The following is a 24,353-nucleotide window of genomic DNA, read 5'->3' on the forward strand; positions in this document are numbered from 1 at the left end:
TCAAAAAACAAAACAAACAGGAAAAAAAAAACCTTCTTGGAATAAGGAAGAGATTAAGAAAACAGACATACAAAGAGATTACAGTCTGGTGACACCACCCTGCAAAAACCATGCCACTCCCATACATCAGCAATGTCTGAAGAGAGCTGGCGGGGCAGAAACAGCAAAACCTGTCCTTGTCCATCACAATAGCCACACCCATCACTCCTGTAACAAAGGCAGACTCACAAGAGACAGGCTTAACAAATGTATTTAGACTTTTGCATGACAGGAAAGCATTCCAAACACCCAGAGAAAACTGTCTCCCTTTCACGCTTAAGTCTGAGACACAGGCAAAGCAGACAGCTGTGTGGAAATGTGAACGTCAGAAGGTGCTGGATGAACAATGCACCCAACAACAGTTCTGCTGAGTCTCCTTGGCCTCCAGCTATGTGTATGGTCAGGACCTCTCACAGTGAAGAGCTTCAAGAGAGGAACAGAAATTGACCTCTCTAGTTTCTGTGGTTGGTTAGGGGAGAGGGGCTCTAGGTTCTATGAGACAGCTTGGGGGGAAGTTCTGGATTCAAGACTCACTTCGGGGAGAAGGGGACAGAAGCAGGAGGTCAGGGACCTCACTTACGAGATGTTTTCAGCTCTTTAGTTCAAGCACTCAGCACACTAAGACCATCTTCTGGAAGAGTCTTTCAGATTCTCAACAATTACTTACATTAGACTCCATCTAACTAGATGAACATCAATGTTCCCATTTTAATTTTGTTCACACACAAAAACTAAAAACAAGAAGACAGAAACACTTTATCCTCTGCCCAAGCGATGGTGACTGAACTCTACTTCATTTTTACCTTCCAATCAGAACTCTGCCCACAGAGATTAGAGGACTAGGGCAGGACTTCACTGGTAATTCATGCTGGAGACTGGTGACAACTTCCTCCGTCTGTGGTCTGTGAACCTTCTGTCCATCCAGCGCTAATAAGCAGCCAGTACATGCACGCTCTTTCAGCACCTCTCAGAGTCCCCAGGTCACTAGAAAACTGCTGTCCTAACCGCAAGCTCTCCCTGCGTTTTTCCATCAGCAGACACCTGTGTCCCCTGCCTCTTCACACATTTTACGAAATTCTCTTTTAGATGAAGGCCATTGTCGAGAGAAGAGCACAAAAGAAGAGTCACTTTCTCTGTCCTAAGTCCTCATGGCCCTGCCTAATAGCTACATATGTCCTCATTTCAAACACAACTTTAGAAAATTCTGGTTTTGTTTTCTTAACCGACAGCGTTTTTCAAAGCTCCCATTCAGGGGAGGCTCCAGTTTTCTTGAAGCCAGTTATAACTTGTGGACTCAGCTCTGGAAGTCAATGTGGAGGAACACGATCATACAGCCTTCTGTGTTCGCTTGCCTTGCCTTTGGCAACTGTTCCGGAAAGGCAATTCGGACCAGAAGTTCTAAATTATACTTTGATGATAGTATATACTTCTTGAGTGAAACTGCTTTCCTGAACTGTCCAATAATAGTGGCTTTCTTTTTCACTTTCAAGTTTCAATACTGCTTTCTTTAAAAATCTAGGTTTTAGGTAAGGCTGTAGCCTCACTCCCTTGATTCAAATAGGTGCCTTGCATCACGGCTTTCTCTGAAGGTTTCTTCACTGCTACTCGGTTCACTCATGTCTCTTTAATGTTCAGAATCAAGTAAACTTCACAAGCTCTGCAGTCGGTAAATTAAAACTTTAAAAGGGGAAGTGGGGAGCTGTAATTAGCTCAACCATGCTTCTCAGCATTTGTCACTGCTGCCACTTCCTGTTTCCTGATCTACCCCAGGTACACCTCTCTCACTTTTTCCCCTGTTCACTGCCAGGGCCCCGCAGTGAATGAATGCAAGTATGTTATCTCTGTTCCTCTTTCCAAAAGGTCCTCACTGTATGGGCCCCACCCACAGACATTCAGAACTCACTGCCTCTCCTTGCCGGTTGATACTTCCATGTCAATCTGCAGCTTTTCACCACTGGATCCTAATCCCAACTCCCGTCCCCCAAGCTTCAGTGACACCTCAAACACTAACCCTTGTCCTAGTTTGCGTTCTGTTCCCGTGATAAACACCATGACCAACTCAGGGAGGAAAGTCTTTATTTCTGTTTACAGGTTCATCATCCAGAGCAGTGGCTCTCAACCTGGGGGTCCCACTACCCTTTCACAGGGGTCACCTAAAACCATCAGAAAACACAAATGTTTAGATTACAGTTCATAACTGTAGCAAAATGAATTATGAAGTAGCAACGAAAGTAATGTTATGGTTGGAGGTCACAAGGAACTGTATTAAAAGGGCTGCAGCATTAGGAAGGTTGGGAACCACTGCTCCAGAGAAACCAGAGTAGAAACTCAAGGCAGAAACCTGAAGCCAGGAGCTGAATAAACCTCTGAGAGGAATACTGCTTACTGGTTTCCTTCCAGGTTTGTGTAAAACTACTTTTCTTGGACAACCCAGAACAACTTGCTCAGGACAGTGCCTCCCACAATAGGTAGACCCTCCTCTACAAATTAGCAATCAAGAAAACGCCCCCACAGACAGCTTACAGTCCAATCTGATGAAGGCAATTCCTCACATGCGGTCCCCTCTTCCCATGTGTCTAGTTAGTGTCAAGTTATCCATATTCTACAAATTTGCACAGAAATATGAGTGATTAAATAATATTTCTAGTTCCTGTACCCAATGGCTCATGTAAATTACTGGCCCTTCTTTCTCTGCAGAAGGTGTGGTTCCCTAGCAAAACCATTTCACTATTTCAGCTGACTTTCCTAGTCCTTCCCCTCCACAGCACATTTATCGCTCCATTACTTAGCCCAACTCCAAGAAATTATACTCTCTTCTCAGTGGGTGAGATAATTACTTCCTGACCCAGCTCAGCTAACAAAACCCCTCCCGCTGACACTACCCATAAAACCTCCTGCTTTTAATTTAAAGTCTCCACATCTATGATGATAAAGGTAGAAACATGACCAGTGCTCTTAAAAACCCTTCAGCTTTCTCACTCATCAAGACTCACAGCCCAGTGGACTGGGTGACAAAGCTCAGTGGTAAAGTGCTTACCCAGCCCATGCAGGGCCTTGATGCACCCAGGAGTACACACACAAAGCCACAGCGGTGCAGGGAGCCCTGGGGACCCGATAGAGGCAAAGGAGCAGTTGGAAAGAAGTAGCAAACAGACAGAAAGCACGGATGCCTAACTGACATTACCTTGAGTTCTCCGACTTTCACGTGCGCACAGTCATCTAGGAAGCGTGTTGAAATGAGATTCTGATGTGGACCTGGGGCGGACCCTCTGACTCTTCCAGGCATGCTCATGCACTGGTCTGCAGATGCAGTGGAGACTGAGATTCCAGTGTCATATAAAGTATGCTTCCATCACACCAGAATCATTTAAACTTCAGAGAACTTAACAGTGAGTGCTGCCCAGCCATTCACGTGTGGGACAAAGGCTGCACTTGGGCCCAAGAACTCGGGGCTAGTACTATTCTGCACTTAGTCTTGGTGTCAGTTTTGTCTTGTGACTCACAGTTTCACAGATTTTAGTCTCTCCTGGCAGAAAGGCAGCAGCAGCAGCTAACATCAGTTGTCCCAGGACACAGAGAGAACTGCCTAGGCTAACAGGCTCCTTCCTTTCCTCTTTCATCCCATGATGGCCATTCACATTCTGGATGTGTCTTGCCCTGTTAATCTTCTCTGGAAATGTCTTCAGACACACTTAGAGGTGTGTCCACAGGCCTCCCAATGCAACCAAGGTGATGAAATAAGCCATCACACACGACCAAGCTATGTGACCTAGTCAAATCATTTACTTAGTTTCTTAAGTTCAACTACAAGATGTAGTAGAGATATTGAATAGATGACCTTATTTAGAAAACAGACCCAAAAAATCTGAGTTTAAAGAAATCAGCAAGGCTGGAGAAGCGGCAGCAACCACCACAGAGAGGAGGCCTCCCAAGCTTCCAGAGAAGACATTCTACTTACAAACAACAATTCAATAGCAGCGGCACCGGGCTGTTGCAGATGAAAAGGTGGTGTCCTGGGAAGCTGCCCAGAATCTGGTTATGGCTTTGTGTTTAAGGCCATCAATCCTGGTTGTCCACAGGCTTAGACCCCAGCTCCCAAATGATGCCAGGGAATGTGCTCATGCTTCCCAACTGTGGACAGGGATACCACAAATCCTGCCAGATCTTACAGATTTAGGCAGTCCCCCGTCAAGCCAGTGGGGTTAATGACAATCCAAAGCCACAAATACTGAGGCTGCCCAGCTGCCCAGGGGTAACAAGCAGGACCTATCATGTCTTCCTGGTCATTCTGAAGGATTCAAGTTTCTCTCTCTCTCAAGTGGCAAAGCTGAGTGCTGTCGAGGGGAGCAGGGCATACCTGCAGCCAACCATTTCTCTGCTAGGGGTATCACGATTTACTGCTTCTCCAGCAAGTCCTGGTCTATTCTCTGGTATCTGCCTTTGTTTAGAATCTTCAAAATGCTAAGAAAATGATACATCCAGCAAGACTATTCTCAAAGCAGGGGCAAAATAAGGATACATTCAGACACGAAAAAACAAGGGCAGTATACTATCATCAGATGCCGCTCAGAAGAACTTTTACAGGATATTATTAAGAAAGAAAATTTCCATAAGGAAGACATGAAATGCAAGAAGGAAAACCCATCAAAGACTGTAGCAAGCATGCACATAAAACTACAAAATTATTAGTCAGGCAGTCATAATGCCTAATGTGTAGATTTAACTGGACAACAGTGAACTATAATTCAGTAAGGGACGACAGGAGTAATTATTCCAGGGCCTGCACACTGACAGAGAGGAAAGCAAGAGAATGACTTGCTGCAGATAGTATATTAAACGTTAAAATTTCAAGCATGAGCACTAAAACAAAGATAAAATTAGAATATAGCACCCAACACTCTGCATGAACACTGAAGAGAGCACAGGAACTTCACTTAATCCAAAGGAAAGGGGCTGGGGGAGGAGATGAAGTCCAAGACCGCAGTGAGATGGCAGAAATAAATCTGCAATAATAATCAATGAACTATTTCTTAACACTAAGATTCAAATTAAACTACTAAAAAAATCAACAGGAAGGGGTCAGCAAACGGCTCAGGGTTTGCTGCCGAGCCTGGCACCCTGAATTTGATATCTCGGTGGACGCAGAGACCTGCCTCCTGCAACTGACCGCCACTCACACATGCTCACACATACACACATGCACAAAATAAATGAACAAAGTGTAATTAAGTTTAAAAGTTAGATCATACACTAGTTCATAAGTAACATACATAAAACACAAGGTTACAGAAAATGTAAAAGAATGGAAAATTTTATAATGAAAATCACCTGACATAGCTATATGAATATCAGACAAAATAAAAAAAATTACTAGAAACAGTGAGGTTATTATATGTTCCTAAAAGATTCACTTCAGGAAAAAGATAACAATTCAAAGTTTCTCATAAAATACAAATTAACAGTAAGTAACAGGACTGGACAGAACATTTGCCTACCATCTGCAAGTCACTATGTTCAATCCCCAGCATCCCCAGCACTGAGGAAAAAAGGAATAACTAAAATAATAATAATAATAATAATAATCAATAAAAATTAAACAAGAGACAATTTTCAAAAGTTTTTTGAGTTAAAAATGTTAGGACAATTTCTAAATATCTGGTGTTAAAATGGAGACCATAGTGGTATTTAGAAGAAACTAGTCAAAGATATAACTCAGAGGTAAAGTGTTTACCTACCATGCACAGGGCCCTGAGTTCGATCCCCAGTACATCAACAATAACAAAAGAGAAAAGTATCACTGCACCATGGTTAATACAATGTTGGGTATGACACACGCTTGTATCACAGCATTTGGGAGGTGCAGGCAAGAGGGTTAATAATTCAAATCTTTCCTGGGCTACATGTGACCCTATCTCATAAAAGAAAGAAAGGAAGAATGGGGTGGTAGGGAAGGCAGGAAGAGAAAGAACTAAAATTAACTACTGAGTCCTTAAGCATCCACCTCTATCTATATCACACTTAAAATGATATAGTTGATGCAAATCATACAGCACAAACTCAAATCCCATTTATTCTTGTTTTGGAATAAGTTAATTTGAAATAATAATGGAATAAGGAGATAGGCTACTAAGCATTTTTGATGAAGCCAATATAAATTTTAAGTTAATCAAAATATCTGCAACATTTATTTTCTCCCTCACTAATATATGTGATAAAAACTGGGCTTTTTTTTTTTTTTCTTTTTTTGGTTTTTTGAGACAGGGTTTCTCTGTGTAGTTTTGGTGTCTGTCCTGGATCTCGCTCTGTAGACCAGGGTGGCCTCAAACTCACAGAGATCCACCTGGCTCTGCTTCCGGAGTGCTGGGATTAAAGGCTTGCTCCACCGACACCCAGCTTTGAGTCATTTTTTTAAAAGCACAACTTTTTTTGATTCATTACATTCCCAACTGACTGAGTGCTGATTCTGCATGTTATTTCCTTTTCCAATATCTGGCATAATCTACAAAAGGGGAATAAAAGACTAGAATGCTCCACGACAGAAATGGAAGATTTACATGGGAGAATAACAAATCATTTGGTATTCTAAAAAGGTACTTTTAATGAATGCAAACTCAATTGATAAACAAATATGCTGAGTAAAAACAAAAATTAATATCAGCGTAACCAAAGAATTATATATCCATGGGCTCTCTGAAGCCGAGTAGAAGTCTCTGGAATGCCTGTAAGACTATTAATGTAATGTACAGGCATACAACAGAAAATTAAGACTCACTAACACTTTAGCCCAATATGACAGCTTATAAACCACAGTTGTTCGTTCTATTACATCACAGAAATAAAACGACAGCTTTTGCTTTTAAGGCCTGTGTCTCAACTATGAAAACTTCTACATAAGTAAGATAAAAATAGTTGTGAAGACAAAATTTAAATAGAAGTATTCATAAATAGAATAACAAGTGGCAGTTTGTAGAATATCCTCAGTTGCTTACACACTGACCATGCTCAACTATTTCAAAGAATATATGTGAATTTCTCTCTTTACATTTTTATTAGCCTTCATCAACATCTAAGCATGGTATTTTTAAATAACTAGTAAAATTAATATGGCTCCTGAACAAAATCGTAGGGATACAAAAGCACTTAATTGAACAAATAAAATGAATTATTTATTTGCTTTCTAATCCTGAAAATAACTAAAGCATAGAGTTTTTTCATAAACTTCAGGACCAGTGCATGGTTATACAAATCAGAAGTCTCAGTGCAGGGCTGTGTAGTTTAGCAAGTAGCAGTACAGGATTCCAGTTAAAGTTCAATTTTAGATAAACAATATACTTAGTCTGTACTGAGTTTTTAGTATAAATATGTACCCAAATCTACATGGGACATATGCCAAAAACCTGCAATTAATATTTAACTGAGCGTCTCATACCTAACAATCCCAGCCCAGCCGGGCTTCCTTCTCCAGCCCTGGTAAATGCCATATACCATCCATCACCAGTCACCAGTCTCACTAAACATCTGGAATACCTATCTACTTCACTGCATTCTTTCTTCCATCATCACCGTGATGGAAACCACTGGTGCAGAGTCTCCCAAACAGGCTCTGCTTCTACTTTTGTAGAAAATACGGCTTATTCTAATTGGAGCTGAATCAGCAATCCGAGAAATAGACACCAACTTCAGCTTCTCTTTCTCTGGGGTCATTGTTTGGTAGCTGTGGAAATCTAAAATCCCTAACTCAGTATGAGGGGAGCCAGTGAGGCCACAGTGCAGAGGGAGGCCTCTGGTTATCTCTCAAGCTAGCCTCCAGCTCCTCAGGAAAAGGAACAGTTCTCTGAGACAGCTAGAGCCAATAGCCTTTATCATCATTTGTCCTGAATGTTGCCAATGATAGATAAGCCAAGAAACACGTGCGCAGAAATGTTAAATTTGGGTCTCAGTAAGGTTCATTTTCCAAAGTTAACTTTTAAAAGTTGGTCTTTTTGGATGGAGTCTATGATTTATAAAGCATCTCCTTAAGTTCAAACCTCACAGTCAGAGACCGTTCCTCTAATTAAAATAGATACCTATAAATAGTACCCTAAGACTGCAAAGCCATTAGGTAGAGAAAAAACATTGGGACTGATCAGGAAGTAGAATTCAACTGCCAATGCTGATTGTTGATGCTGATAGCTGATACTTGCTTGGGCTAGGAGAACTCTAACCATGGAGTAATGTGGGCCTAACATAAACAAAACAGCATATGCGGGAAATAACAAGGGCAGCAGGTTCCCCTTGCATTACAAAACAGTGTAAGACGATCAAAATAACAGAATCTAAAAGACAAAACAAAACACCCCTTTCTGGTTTCCCTGCTCATCACTGAGGCCACAGGATTGTTACAAACGACTATTAATGAAGTCTAGAACATGACAACAGTTCAAACGTTTAAAACGTTAATGTGAATGCTCATCAATGCAATACAGAACACCAACAAGTCTTAACAAGTCGTTGGTGCCAGACAAAGACATCCCTTTTAAACTCAGGTGGGAAATGCAATTTCAGGACGGACCACCTGACCAGCCAGACATTACAGATTAAAGAGAGATGGATGTTTGGATGAAGGAAGCGGGCGGGTTGAGTAATAGCTACAGGTGAAGGGAAATCCACCCAAAATTAAAAGCTGCACCTGCGTTTCTAGGTATAACCAGCTTGGCTGGCTCCACGAGCGACAACGTGACAGCCCGACCGCAGCTCCCACAAACAAACTCCGTGTTTGCAAAAACGGTTTAGCCCGCATTCCTGTTGGAACCAGAGCTGGATTTTCCGCAGGCGTGTGGGTCACAAAACCGCACTGGGAAGGACACGCGGGGCGGAAGTGCGCTTTCCTACAAGGCGACGGGATCTGAGGGAGGCCGTAGCCTTACCCAAGTCCTTCCTGGGCCGCGGGTGACCGCGACCGTGCCGCCGCACGCGCTTCTCCAACAGCCTCCCACGCAGGCCGGTTGCGGGAGGCCGCCGGCTGCTCGCCCCCACGCGGGCGCGGGGCTGGCCCGGCCTTCGCAGCCCGAGGCCCCCGGCAGCCGGGCCCACTCGCGGCTCCCGGAGCCGGGAGGCGGCCGCGGCCTGCGGGAGAGCGCCTGGGCGCTGCCCGCCCTCCCGGCCTCCCTCCCGCCCCGCGCACCTCTCCTTGGAGTAGAGCTGCAGCTGCTGCTCGCGCTGCCTCTTCCGGGTGAACGCCATGGAGGCCCGGGGCGCGCAGGCCGCCGACTGTCCCGAGCAGTCCCGAGCGGCGCCGCCGGGCGGCCGAGAGCCCCACGCTGCGCCCCAGGGCCCGCGGCGTCCCGACCGCGCTCACCGCAGCATCCTCGCGTGGGGACTCGGGCGACGCCGTGACTCAGGCTCGGAGGAGGGGCGCGCGCTGACCCGGGGCCGCGGAGCCGCGTCCTCCGCTGTCCCGACTAACCTCTGCAGCGCTGCTGCGGCGTGGATACCTCACATGTGAAAGCTGACACTTGCCCGGGAGCCCCCCAGTTGTTGGCGGCGGGGACATGAAATAACAACGTTTTGGACTTTCAATCCCAAATTTCAGTTATTGAAATAATTGATGGCATTTTTTAAATAACAGCATTAATGAGGTACAACCCACGTACCAAACAATTGCCCAATTTTAGTGCAGCAGTCTATGGTTCTTACAAATATTCATAGATAGGTGCAACTATGACCACAGTGTTAGGATTTTGTTTTTCAAACCTTTCCGTTTTAGCAAGCGCTTTCCCTAGCTGCCTCTCCAAAAACCTTTGCCCTAGAAAACACTACTTAACTTTCTATATCTATGAATTTGCCTACTCTGAACATTTCAAATAAAAACAGCTATACAATATGTGGTCTTTGTGTCTGATTTCTTTCATTTATCATAATGCTTTCAAGGTTCATGAGCTGTCGCATAAGTCAACATTCCGTTTCTTTTTCTCACTGAAGTGTATTCTATTGTATTCCATACTACATTTCCATTAATATATTCAGCAGTTGCTAGGAATGTCAGTGTTTCCACCTCTTAGCTATTAAGGATAATGCAGCTATAAGCATTCATGTACCCGTCTTTGTATGTACATGCTTTCATTTCTATGGAGCGAAGCTGAAGTCAAGGAGTGGAGTTGCTAGACTTGGCTAATAACTCCACCTCTAAACTTTGAAAACACGCCATACTGCTTTCAAAGTAGCTGCACCATTCCACTCCCACCAGAAGTGAAGAATGGTCCTGACCTTCAACAATACTTATATTTCATGGGCGTTAGGGCTTTTCGAGACTCTGAGAGTAAGCTGCAGATTGCTTACCTTTGACGGACTCTCAGATATCAAGCCTCCAAATTGTGTGCATGCTGAAGCACACCTACCATTGTCTTAGGACCAGGTTCTTCGGGGCTAAATTAAAAGCAAAAAAAAAAAAAAAAAAAAAAAAAAAAAAAACACCAAAAAACATTGGTGGTGAAGTAGCAATGCATCTTAGCTGTCTTTATTCTGTATCTGAATGTGGGGGGAGGTTGTGGGTAATAAATGAGGAGACCTGAGGACCCTGAGTCAGTGAATCTCTTCCTTGTATCCCAGTGCTGCACAGATCCTGTAACTGGGAGACACTGGCTTAATGGTCCCTTGGGAAAGTGTCATTGTGTGCATATGTGCACAGTGAAATAAGATTATGAGAATTGCTGAGGTACTACATGAGAAATTTCTATGTGAGAAATATGACAGTAGATACTTTGAAGTCAGAGGAGAGAAATTAATTTGACTAGAAGAAGGTAAGAAAAAAATAGACCAGAATATAACTTTTCTTTCAGCTAAACATTGAAGAAAGGTGTGGTCCCGGGTAGCTTCAGAGTGACAGATTCTCTCCTGGAGCAAATAGCCAGGTTCCTCCAACTCTTCTTAAGTGGGCCTTGACATTGACTATAAAACCTGTGGACTTCTAGTTCATACCCTTGATATGGAATATTAAGATGTGTTACATTTGTTTATGCTGTGGAATATTTGTTTAATGATGCAAAGATGTGTTGCATTCTTATATGTTCCATTTGTTTAATTCTGAAGCTGTGTTACTTTGCCTGTGTAAAACATCTGATGGTCCAATAAAGAGCTGAATGGCCAATGGCTGTGGTTGAAGTTTTCCTGTGTCCACCTGGCTCCTGCGTCCTTGCATTTCCGCATCTGCTCAGACCCAAATAAACACACACAGGCTAATGTCACTTATAAACTGTATCACCAAGGCAGGCTTCTTGCTATCTATTTCTTACATCTTAAATTAACCCATTTCTATAAATCTATACCTTGCCATGTGGCTCGGGCTTACTGGTATCTTACATCTTCTCATGGCGGCAGTGGCTGGCAGCATCTCCTGACTCAGCCTTCCACTTCCCAGAATTCTCCTCTCTGCTTGTCCTGCCTATACCATACTTCCTGCCAGGCTACTGGCCAATCAGCATTTTATTTATCAATCAATCAGAGCAACACATTTTCATGGCATACAGAAAGACATCAACAGCACTTCCCCCTTTCTTTTTTTTTCAAAAAGGAACTTTTTTAACTTTAACAATAGTAAAATTACATATAACAAAGCAATTATCAAACAAGAACTATAGTTCTATAGAACTATAATATCTAGTCTATTTGTATTTGGCAAAATTAAAGAAGATATCCTATCTGTCCTATATTTGTGAGTCTAAGGTTTCATATCTAACTTATCTTTTATCATAACTGAGGAAATTATAACTCTAGTCTTCAACTACATCAAAGACCTCAGAAGTATATAATATTACCTGAGAAATGGGAGAAGGACACAAGCAACTTTCAGGAGTCTTGTGAGAGTAGACAGAGACAGCTGGCAGCCTGGACAGTCACCTAATGTTCCTCTGTAAAGTTGGGGCATCTGTCTTCAGCCCATAGGCCTAGAGTCTCCCAGTCACTTCTCTCTGTGTCATGTAGAATGTCTAGCAGTTTCCTCTGTGAATCAGGAACGTGAAGAACCATTTCACCAAGCAAAATTCAGTGGTCACCTTTCTATGGGTCCTGCATGTCCAGTTGATCAAGCAGTCCAGGCAAGAACAGTTTCTTGCCCAAATGGCTATTTTTGCTAATAAGAAGATAAACTCCATATGGAGTGTCTTCAATGCTCATCCTCCTCTCTGAAGCAAACCCGGTGCTTTCTGGACATGTCTCACTGTCCAGAAAGTCTAAATTTTTAAAACATTTTAAATGCCATATTCTGTAGGTCTTTTGTTGCTAGAGTTTTCCTGCCTGGCCCACAGTCAGGACAAATCTCTCTCACCTACCAGTCCCACAGCTGCTCAGACCCCACCAAGTAAACACAGAGACTTATATTGGTTACAAACTGTATGGCCATAGCAGGCTTCTTGCTAACTGTTCTTATAGCTTAAATTAATCCATTTCTATAAATCTATACCTTGCCACGTGGCTCGTGGCTTACTGGCATCTTCACATGCTGTTTGTCATCGTGGCGGCTGGCAGTGTCTCTCTGACTCAGCCTTCCACTTCCCAGCTTTATTCTCCTCCTTGTCCCGCCTATACTTCCTGCCTGGCCACTGGCCAATCAGTGTTTTATTTATTGAGCAATCAGCAACACATTTGCCATACAGAACATCCCACAGCACTTCCCCCCCCCTTTTTTTTCAAAAAGGAAGGTTTTAACCTTAACAAAGTAAAATTACATATAATTTGGGAATTTCGGCGTAGCTTCTCTTACTGCTTCCTGCTGGATGGGGGCGCTGTATCTTATGGGGACACAAAGAAAATTTTAGGATTATGGAATAGTCCATGAGGGTGTATCGTCTGAGCCAGTTGCCTTCAAATCGTTCTGGATGTTGGATCATCTGGGCCATGGTGTCATTGGAGACCTTTCAGGGGGTCTTGACTGGTCAAACCTGATGTATCTTAATCTGGAACAAATCCATAGCCTCTGGCTTTCTTTGGGAACAAAAGAGACTCTTTTCCAAAGTAACATATCCTTATATCCAAATTTTGAAGTCAAGGTACCTTTAAAATATACTATTGGTTTAACTCAACATCTTTTACGATCAAATGTTTTTCTCCAGTTAAAAATCCCAAAGACAACACAATCCAGATTCTCTGTGTAATATCCATTTTTATGTGGCTTATTTTTTATACTACCTTTACTGTCTCTTTAAAGACTTTATTTTAAAAAACTATTTATTTCTTTATATAACTGTATATATTTCTTTTTCTCTCTCTTTCAAGCCTACGTACATTTTTATACACATTGTAAACTATTACATCTGAATCTGTCTTATTGTGAATCTATTGCTTTAAACTGCAGCAGCTATGGCTGCTGGCTCCGCCCACCTCAGCTTCCCAACATGGCGGTGGTTTACCGCCAGCTCTGGGAGCCATCATGGGTCTATGCTTTTATCCAAGCAGCGTGTAGCCCAGAAACCTCGTTTTTGTTTTATACTAGCAAAGCCTAAATCCACCATGCAGCTTAATGTGCCACTTGCAGAGGCCTCATTCCCGCCATACAGCAGGTCGAGTGCACAGGCTAGGAACCCACAAGTAGCTCAAACCGGCAGCTGCCGCTCATTTGAGAGAGACAATTAGGAAGCTGTTTTTAGCTCCATTTTAGAATCTTTTTACTCAGGTTTTAGGTGGAAACTCTTGCGACCACATTGGACGCCATTTGTAGCTAGAATTTTCCTGCCTGGCCCACAGTCAGGACAAATCTCTCTCACCTGCCAGTCCCACAGCTGCTCAGACCTGACCAAGTAAACACAGAGACTTATATTGGTTACAAACTGTATGGCCATGGCAGGCTTCTTGCTAACTGTTCTTATAGCTTAAATTAATCCATTTCTATAAATCTATACCTTGCCACGTGGCTCGTGGCTTACTGGCATCTTCACATGCTGTTTGTCATCGTGGCAGCTGGCAGTGTCTCTCTGACTCAGCCTTCCACTTCCCAGCTTCTTTCTCCTCCTTGTCCCGCCTATACTTCCTAGCCAATGGCCAATCAGTGTTTTATTTATTGAGCAATCAGCAACACATTTGCCATACAGAACATCCCACAGCAGTCTTTGAAGTGTTTGAAGATTACCTACCTAATTGAATTATATCTATGTATACCTACAAAACTTAACATGACTATAAGTTTGACTATCATAGAAGACTAATTATTAATCTGTATTGATTATCCATTACAATCTAAATGAGTTACATAAACCTAATACCTTAAACAAGAGTAAAAATATATATAGTAGAACAAAATCAACTCTAAATGTCTATCAATAAACTAAAATCTATACCAATGTAAAACATTTTAAACAAGTTGCTCTTTAAAAGTAGGTTCAATAATTTACCCTTTTATCCTATCATATCTATATCATATCCCCCTTTCTTCTTTAGAAAGAGATTACATTTTTAATCTACCTGTTTTAAATAAAAATATTGGTTTTTCTATGTCCCACACCAGAGGGCTGTTCTGATATGGGACAGAAGACTCTCTCAACCTTTTGTTTTAGCAATATGCTTAGGTTTAGAGAAGGAGTGAGCCAATTCCATCTCTAAAACCTGCTTGGTATATTTGTGAATTTGGGCGTAGCTTCTCTTACTGCTTCCTGCTGGATGGGGGCGCTGTATCTTATGGGGACACAAAGAAAATTTTAGGATTATAGAGTAGTCCATGAGGCTATATTGTCTGAGTCAGTTGCCTTGAAACTGTTCTGGATGTTGGATCGTCTGGGCCATGGTGTCATCGGAGACCTTTCAGGGGTCTTGCCTCATCAAACCTGATCTATCTTAATCTGAAACAAATCCATAGCCTCTTGCTTTCTGTGGAAACAAAAACAGAGCCTCCTTTCCAAAGCAACATATCTTTAGATCCAAATTTTGAAGTCAAGGTACCTTTAAAATAAACATATTGGTTTAACTGAGCAGTCTTTACAACCAAAAGTCTTTTTGCAGTTAAGAATATCAAAGATCTCACAATGCAGATTCTCTGAGTAATATCCATCTTTATGTGGCTTATTTTTTATATTACTTTTACTTTCTCTTTAAAGACTTTATTTTTAAAACTATCTATTTCTTTATATAACTATATATTACTTTTTTTCTCTCTTACAAGCCTATGTACATGTTTACACACATTGTAAACTTTAGAGGTTTATCCCATCTGAATCTGTCTTATTGTGAATCTATTGCTTTAAACTGCAGCAGCTAGTACTGAAACAGAAGCCTTGGCTGCTAGCTCTGCCCAATTTAGCTTTTCAACATGGTGGAGATAATTCACCACTAAAGTTGGGAGCCATGCTGTCTGCTGACTATGGAAGGCAGTGGGTCTATGCTTCTATCAAAGCAGTGTATAGCCCAGAAGCCCCACCCACTTTTTTTGTAGTAAAACCTATATCCACCATGCTCCATGTTGTGTGGCTTACAGAAACCTCTGTGTAACTCAGCAGGAATGTGCTGCCAACCCGCCATAGAGTAGTTCGAGAACACAGACTGCGGCTAACTTGAGAGTGACAACTAGGAAGCTGTTTTTAGCTCTGTTTTAGAATCTTCTTTCTCCAGTTTAGGTGGAAATTCTTGCCCCATGTTCTGGCACCATTTGTGGTTGAAGTTTTCCTGTGTCCACCTGGCTCCTGCATCCCTGTGTTTCCGCAGCCACTCAGACCCAAATAAACACACACAGGTTAATATTATTTATAAACTGTATGGCCATGGCAGGCTTCTTGCTATCTAATTCTTATATCTCAAATTAATCCATTTCTATAAATCTATACCTTGCCATGTGGCTTGTGGCTTACTGGTATCTTACATCTTACTTCTCATGGTGGTGGCTGGCCGCATCTCCTGACTCAGCCTTCCACTTCCCAGAATTCTCCTCTCTGCTTGTCCCACCTATACCATACTTCCTGCCTAGCTACTGGCCAATCAGCATTTTATTTATCAATCAATCATAGCAACACATTTTCACAGCATACAGAAAGACATCCCCAGCAGATGGCAATGCAGGAGAAAGGTGGGGCTGGCAGGCAGAGAGAATGTATAGAAAGAGAAATACAGGAGGAAAAAGAAGGAGCAAAAGAACAAGGAGAGGAGGACATCAGGGGCCAGCCACCCAGCCATACAGCCAGCCACAGAGTAAGAGTGAAAGTAAGATATACAGAAGTAAAAAAGGAAAAAGCCCAGAGGCAAAAGGTAGATGGGATAATTTAAGTTAAGAAAAGATGGCAAGAAATAAACCAAGCTAAGGCTGGGCATTCATAATTAAGAATAAGCCCCGGTATGTGTATTTATTTGGTAGCTGCAAATGATGGTAGGCTCCCCAAAGAGCAAAGAGTAAAGAGTGAAAAACTAGCAACAACACACCCTCTCCACATGAAGACTTAAGCCCTGGCACCATTTCTAACAGTTCCCTTGAATGGCCCAAGCCCCTGTTAGTGCCTGTTCACTGCTGCCAAGAGAACTTACTGTTTATTCCAGTCTACATAGACTGGAGCACTTGCTGAAAAGGCTTATGGGGTGGCGAGAGGTGGTCAGCAAAGTGTGTCACATAAGTGTGGAGATATGAGTATGTATTCTAGCATCCATGTGAAAAGTAAAACCAGCATGGCAGGTACTGTACCCCCAGCACTGGGGAGTCTGAGACTGAATCCTCAGCACTAACTGACTAGCCACTCTAGTCAGTGAGTGAGTGGTGAGTTCAGTGAGAGACCTTGTATCAAAAAGGGGGGGGTCAATAGCAATAGAGGAATGCCCCTGACATTGGCCCCTGTCCTCCACACATGTACTGACCAAGAGCACACACATGAACACAGGCCCACACCTATACCACACATACTAACAACAAATAACTTCCAAAGGTCTTACATGTGTCAGTCACTCCTTTGCCCCTTTGGGATGCATTTGTATCTCCTGAAACTCAGAAGTGTCTTTTCAAGGACCTGAGAGCCATTCTTCTGATGTGCTCCTTCTGTGCAGGAAGACAGAATTCTGACTTCTGTCACTGCCAGCCAGCATACACAGCTGCCTAGCTTTGTTTATACTGACTAGCCCTTTGTAGTTTTTCACTTTTTCTTGACCTCTCATGGCTCTTTCTGAGTCCTCTGCTGTCCCTTCAGAGTATTTACCCCACCTTTCCACAAATTCAAGTTCAGTTCATCTCCTGCCCCTATTGCAACAGCACATTTCTGATTAAAAGTGGTCCTTCCTACTTCAAGCTTTTCTTGGACAAGAAGAAGGGAGAAATATTTTCAAAGGGTTTTCTTCAACATTAGCCCAGAAGAGAAACGTTTTTGCTGTATTAACTTGTTAGGAGCTAGAAGTTTTAAGAGCACCGAGGACTGGTACTCTCATCTTCCCACCACCTAATCTCTACCTAATTGCTTCTCTTGTGTTCCATCTTTGTTTATATTTTTAAAGGTGTAAATGTTCCTATCAAAGGCTAACTTCTTTCTTCCCAGCAAGTGAGAACCTGGAATTATGCTTTCTTCTGTCATTCTCTTAGTTGGTCTATCTCCCCTCTGTAGTGGGTAGCCATTCCAGCTTTGATCTGGAAGTTCCAACCCCCATTGAGACTTCGGCAACTGTCATGCCTACAAGGCGGGGCCAAGAGAGGACCCTGAAGACCTGAGATCCAGATGCGCCACCTCCCTTGGTTCCTGGACCCTGGATGCTGGAGGAAGACAGAACAGAGTTCTCCAGAGAACACCGCAGGACTGCACTACGTCTTTCCCAGACCCTGCAACCTACCTATTCCTTCATTTGTAAGTTACTCCACTAAATAAACCTCCCTTTTAACTATGTGGAGTGGCCTTAATAATTTCACCAATACCCCTCACTATTGGATTATTCCCATCTGAAAAGTAATATATTTTTTTTCTCATTTTATTGAAAATAGATTATTTTGTCATAAAATATATCCTGGTTATAGCTTCCCCCACTCTACTCTTCTGAGCCCCTCCCCATCCCCTCTCCCCTCCTGATCCACTTCCTTTCTGTCTATCATTAGAAGAGAACAGGCTCCTAAGAGACAACAACCAAACATGACAAAACAAAATACAAGATGAAGCATAAACTATCATGTTGGACACAGCAACCCAAAAGAGGAAAAGAGCCCGAAGAGCAGGAACAAGAGGCAGAGACCCATTTGTTCTCAGTCAGGAGTCCCATGAAAACATTAAGCTAATAGCTGTAATATATACGCAGAGGATCTGATGCAGGCCGTGTGGGCCCTGTGCTTGATGCTTCAGTCTCTGAGTTCATATGCGCCTTGTTTAGTTGATTCAGAGGGCTTTGTTCTCCTGGTGTCTTCCATTCTGGCTCTAACAGTCTTTTCATCTCCTCTTTCATGGGATTCCCTGAGCTCTGAGGAGAGGGTAACATATTTCAAGATTAAGACAAGCTTTCCCTTATCTTGCATTTCCTTCCAGCATCTCATTCCTGACAGAGCTGCTCGACACATCTGACTGCCTATACCGTCTTCATTTTTTTCTCATCTGTTCTGTCTATTTTGATTGGACTTCAAATACCACCTCTCCTCCACAATGCTTCCTTATCAAATCTCCACATTCATTGGCCACTTTTAGCTCCATCTTCTCTGAACTCTCAGCAGAACCCAGAGTAGCTGAAACTGCATGCAACATGGCTCCTGTCTGGAGTACTTCATTACTGCAAGCCCCATGGTTTCCTTGCTTTTCTCTTACCTTACTGCCTACTGCTTGATCCCTTTGCCTGCCCCACCCCCACACTTGATATCAGTGTTGATTCTCTGTGCTCACTGACCAGTAACTTAACCAGTCTGTAACAGAGGAACTGAAGGGCTATTCAAGACAGAAATTTCTGCTAGCCGTAAGCTGTTTGTTCTGGCTCACGGTAAACATTTCAAAAGACTTGGGTAAGTCTATTAAAAGTTAGGTTATGTGTGTTGCTTAAGAAATCAAACTTCTCCCAAGGTTTGGTCCGAGCTGTTGGCACTATTGGGAGGGGGTAGAAGCTGTAGGAGGTGGGCCCAGATGGTGGCATGCCTTGAAGGGATACTGAAAATCTGGCCTCTTCCTCTAACAGTGGGTGCCTTTCCACAAGGCCCCAAAGCAACAAAACTGACACCCTAAGGCAAAGGAGCTCCTTCTCCCTTCAGGTAGATCTTCTCTCGGGTATTTGGTCACAGCAGCAGAAAGCTGGCTGAGTACTACAGTTGAAGGCTTTGTCATGGGCACCTTCCTCTCAGGTCAGACATGAGGAGAAATGTCAGGATTAACAGCCAAGTGTGAGCATTGAGTAGAGGCTGACTGAGAGATACCTTTGGAATGTATATCCTTTTGGGAACAAGAATTCCTGACATAGCATTGGACTTTCAGTAAGGCGAAGTGAAGGTTTAACTCAGGTAGACAACTACAGCTTGAGGTACTGTTACCACAGATGTTGGTTATTGCCCCTCTCAGGAAATGTGGTGAGCTCTGGAGAGGCCTCATTCCTTTACCCTCATAAAACTTAGAGGCTGTGTTTGTCTTCATTCTGGGAAGTTTTACAGTTGCAAAGTACATTTGGAGCTCTTAGTTGTTGGGGTCCACGAGAAGTCCCCAGAAAGATCCCCAGTCACGATGTGATCAGCAAGGGGCCATTTATTACACCACAGGCATGTGGGGAATGGTGACGACCTTGAGAAAAGCGTGCAAGCTCCTTTTAAGCACAGCTAAGGGGAGTTCCTAGGGCAGTTAGAGCATTTGGTCATTTTATCTACGATTGGCTTAAGTGAGTGGCAGTTATGTTAGTACATTTCTAATTGGTTAGGGCTAGCAGGGGTGGGTTTAAGGCTATAGTTTTTCCATTCTTGGGCAAATCTGGACAAGCCCTAGGCATTGTCCTTTATTTAGGTATTACCTGTGTGTGTGTGTAGCGGGGGAGTTGGCCCAGGTGTGCGTGCAATTCTCCTTGTCCACTGTCAGGGGTGTTGGTGATTGATGGTCCTTTGCTTGTGAACTGAGGCCTAGTTCTTAACTGAGTTATCAGGGGCCTGTCGTGATGTTTGCCTGGCCCTCTCATTCCCCACTTGAGTAGTGCGTCATCTCCAATCCTGGAGATGCTTCTTCCAGGTTTACAGGTTTGTATTGTTGCTTTAAAATAATCAGTTGGACTATGGAGATCCATTCCTTAACAAACCTCAGCCGGGCGGTAGTGGCGCATGCCTTTAATCCCAGCACTCGGGAGGCAGATGCAGGCGGATCTCTGTGAGTTTGAGGCCAGCCTGGTCTACAAAGTGAGTTCCAGGAAAGGCACAAAGCTACACAGAGAAACCCTGTCTCAAAAAACCAAAAAAAAAAAAAAAAAGAAAGAAAAAAATCTGATTAAGGCGTTAATGATACAAGGTCCATAAGTCAGGGTTAAAAGAAGAAGAATCAGGAGTCCAGGGTGGATAACCAGGGTGACCAATTGAGTAAAGATTCATACCATCCCTCATTCTGTTGTTTTTCTAATTGTCTATCATGTAGCCTTTCTCTAAGCAGGGTGATCGAGTCCCTGATAACTTCGGAATGGTTGCATGGAAGCAGCGTTGTTCTCCAAAGACTGTGCATAGTCACCTGTTCCAGAAATAATAATCAAGTCCCCTCCTGTTTTGAAGGACTGCCTGAGCAAGGGAAGAGAGAGATTCATCTAGGTGGGTGATAGACTTTTCTAGGGTGGCTATATCTGCATCTCAAGGCCCTGTAGTTCTGATCTTGTAGTATCAAAGCTGAAGTTCCAGTGCCTATGGCTCCAGCTACACCGACACCTAGGAGGGTGGATAATAAGACGGCTGTGACAATGTCTCATTTCTCCTGTCTTGGTGACATTTCTAATTGGTAAAAGTCTTTATCATCAGGGTAGTAGACTATCCTGGGGACTAGCTGAACCAGGACACAGAAATCTTTGTTCTGATTCAAAACATGAACATTAACTTAGGCCAGAGGCACATGCTTACCAGGTGTCATCTGGCGGATCAGGAAGGAATAGCCATGTGGGGTTTTACCTAGACAGAGGCCATTTCCTGTCACTAATGGCAAAGTGAGCCTCCCCTTAATAGGTTGTTGCTATCTGCAAGCTTGTAAGTTATGGATATAGTACAGTTTCCCTTAACTGCTATCCCTTTGTAATAGGGGGCTTTGGTACTTAGGCATAATCAGCAATCTTCAGTGAGACTGGGCTTTGAAGCATTCAGAACTGAGATGGTGGTTGATAAGAGCCTCAAGGGCCCTGGGCTAGAGGGTATATCTGAATGAGGGACTTCACTGGTAGATATTGGGGCTCTGTGCCTTTTGGCTTAGCTGGAGCAGCCAATACCTTATTGGACCCAAAGGCTTGGGTGATAACAGAGGTTGAGCATGCAGTTGTATAGAAAACAGCTTCCCAGGATCACCAAATTGACATGCCCTGAATCACAGTCCCCAGGTTTTATCTGATGTCCATTCTGTAGCCTTTCTGCCTGACTCGGTAAACCAAACTTAGTATTGGATTGTGCCTTGCCCATACCTGAAGCCTCTCACAGGCTGGGAGGCCTGCGCTAGAGACGGCAATGAGATCTCCATGTTGCAGGGCTGGCCACCAGATGTGGCCCTTGGAGACACAATCCCAAGAGGCACAATAGTATTTATCTGCTCCCCTACATTTGTCTCCCATTTCTTGTCCCTAATATGGCCAGGGTAGATGTAGAAACATTGCTCTTCCATCCCCTATGGTGGATTACCTTGCTCAGCCATGATGCAAAGGGGAGGGGCTAGGGCCTGTCTCAACCAGATTTTGTTAACTACCCAAGGGAGGCCTTACTCCCTCTGAGGAGTGGGATGTGGGAGAGGTGGGGAGATGGGGGAGGTGAGGGAATGGGAGAAGTGGAGGGATGGGGAAGGGGAAGGAGTGGGAATTGGTGATGGTATATAAAATGAAAAAAAGATTAAAAAATATTGCTCTTGGAGAAGACAGGAGTCTCTCTGTTGGTATGGGCCTCTCAATGTGAGGTCTCTCAGTGTGAAGGAACCAAGTGTCAGAGTGGTTAGGTCTAAATGCAGGTCAGGGAACCAGGTTCCCACTGAGGCCAGGCCAGTGGTTTCACTCAGGATTTCCCCAGTTTCTAAATCAGTAACAAACCAAGTGAGGTTGTAGGGCCGATGGGGGTATGAACATTCTGCCCAGCTGTTAAAAGTAATAGGGGGAATCCTAGCTGGTACAGGCTAGGAAGGAGGACACACATAGTCATAATCATTGTTTAGCTACTTAGCTGGGTCAATGACTTTCTAAATTCTCAATTTGAGAGGGTCCTGTGGGTGGGCAATTATCGGAATTTTCCCAAGGGCCTGCTCTGAGAAAGTCCCTCCCAGGGTCCTGGGGAAGACACTACATCCAGCAGTGGGTTATCTGAGGGAAAAGAATCTATGTACACCATGCTCTTTCGTCTGTTTATTTCTCTAAGACAAAATTCTATCTATGTAGCTTCAGCTCCATCCTCACATATAGCTCCTCTCTGTACCTACTTTTCCTGTCTTCTCATAGTCCTAACTAAGCTCCTATGCTTTTGACCTCATCTTCGTCCTCTGTTCCTTCCTCCTCCATCTTTCCTTCCTTGCTCCTTACCCCTGCTCTGAGAAATTCTGCCTTCTTCTCTTCTCCCTGGCCACACAGCGATGTTTGCCATCTACTGAAACTGCCTTGTCCTTTCTCTCCTGGCCACGCAACTCTGCTCCTCTGGAATTCTGCTCCAGTCCTTACTGCACCTGGTTATGCAAAAAGCCCTATTGTCCAAGTCAATTGCTCTGCAATGCTACTAGGCCTGAAGGAAGGGCATGGTCTGAGCTTTATATTGCACAAGAAACAAAGCTATGGATCTACAGCTGGCCTGACTCCTGGGCCCTGCAGGGGTGTTACCTAGTGGATCAGGAGCCAGTCTGAGAAGCTAAACTGTTTGCCATAATGCCTAGTAGTATATAGGAACACAAGAATTTCATAGCAAAAGACAGCTGGTATATATTAAAAGCTAAATAACATCCAATATTCCTTGATAAATGGCTTTCCTCTAGAAAAATTCCTTGGTTTTTCCAGGTATAGCTTTACTATACAGCTGAATCTCTATAATATATTCTTGCTGCCCACTGCAGGCAATGCCCCTGCAAAGTCCAGGGTTGGCTTCTTCTAGAGCATAGTTCTCAGGGTCAGTGTGTGGGTCCACAGGATTCATGTGGAAATGGTGAATCCAGGTGGGGACCCCGTCCACTTTAACAGCTGTGGGAGTAATCAGGATGACAGTGTGGGGTCCCTTCCAGCCAGGCTCTAAGGTCTCTTTCTGATGTCATTTGATGACTACTGGATCCCCTGACCAGAACCCATGGGACACTGGCAGTGGCTCCTTCTTGTCGACTGCATGGAACTGGGGCCAGAGTTGTTGCTGCACCTGAGAGAGAACTTGTAGTGAGGAGAGACACTTTGGTCATCAAATTTCTCCAACAGTTCTGCCCTAAGGGTAGACAGTATTGGTGGAGGCCTGACATAGGGGGTTTTGGGAACCTGGTAAAGAGCAAGGGAAGGAGAGAAACCCAGTCACTGCCACTCTCAAGGGTTAATTTAGTTAAGGTCTCCTTAAGGGTCCAGTTCATCCTTTCTATCTGGGCAGAACTCTACACAATGAAGTTTCCAATTTGTCCAATTAGTCCTCATTACCTTGACTAGCTTCTGTGCTACCTGAGAGATGAATGCAGACCCATTATCTGAGTCTAAGAGCACTGGATGGTCATTGTTAGGATCCTGTACATGTGCAGCTCAGGGTTTGCATCTTTCATCATCAGCAGGCACTGGCAACTACATGGTCGCAAAATCTGTGCCTTTAGAAAGCCAGACACAGACCCCCCACCCTCTCTGCTCCCTGCTCTCTTCTCTCCTCCCGCCTCTCCTCTCCTTCTTTCTTTTTTTGGTTTTTTTTTTTTGAGACAGGGTTTCTCTGTGTAGCTTTGTGCCTTTCTATAGACCAGGCTGGCCTCGAACTCACAAAGATCCACCTGGCTCTGCCTCCTGAGTGCTGGGATTAAAGACGTGCACCACCAATAAAGCTCTTTTTAACTCTGGTAGTCATGGCGGGCCTGTGACTCCCTACACCACCAGCACCGTTATCTATCTTTCATTGGTGCTGTGGACTCGGATAAGAAATTCTGAGCACTCAGCAACCAGGGCTGAATGTTGTTGGAAACCTAACCGAGGAGCTGCGACTGCCTGCCAGGCATTTGCCCACCTCACTGCTGCTGCCGTCACCACATTACCGCGTGGAAATTGTGCTTGCGATGACCGCTGCCGCC

The 24,353-nt window shown here is 43.7% G+C and overlaps 1 protein-coding gene across 2 annotated transcripts in view; it reads right to left on the reverse strand.

The window, feature by feature from the left end:
- The window catches only part of Nsmaf (neutral sphingomyelinase activation associated factor), a 62,036-nt gene extending 52,171 nt beyond the window's left edge, over positions 1–9,865 (reverse strand). Inside the window, exon 1 of one of the 2 annotated variants that reach the window (XM_052714969.1) lies at positions 9,203–9,865. In XM_052714969.1, coding sequence (XP_052570929.1) covers positions 9,203–9,261 — 59 coding nt within the window. In that variant the 5' untranslated portion in view covers positions 9,262–9,865. Of the gene's footprint in view, positions 1–8,945; positions 9,072–9,202 lie in introns of those variants that run through there. The other variant, XM_052714970.1, reaches the window with a different exon arrangement.
- Between the last annotated feature and the right edge of the window lie 14,488 nt (positions 9,866–24,353).

This window comes from Peromyscus californicus, unplaced genomic scaffold, assembly GCF_007827085.1.
Source record: "Peromyscus californicus insignis strain IS unplaced genomic scaffold, ASM782708v3 Scaffold_5__1_contigs__length_169319896, whole genome shotgun sequence".
NCBI classification, from domain to species: domain Eukaryota; kingdom Metazoa; phylum Chordata; class Mammalia; order Rodentia; family Cricetidae; genus Peromyscus; species Peromyscus californicus.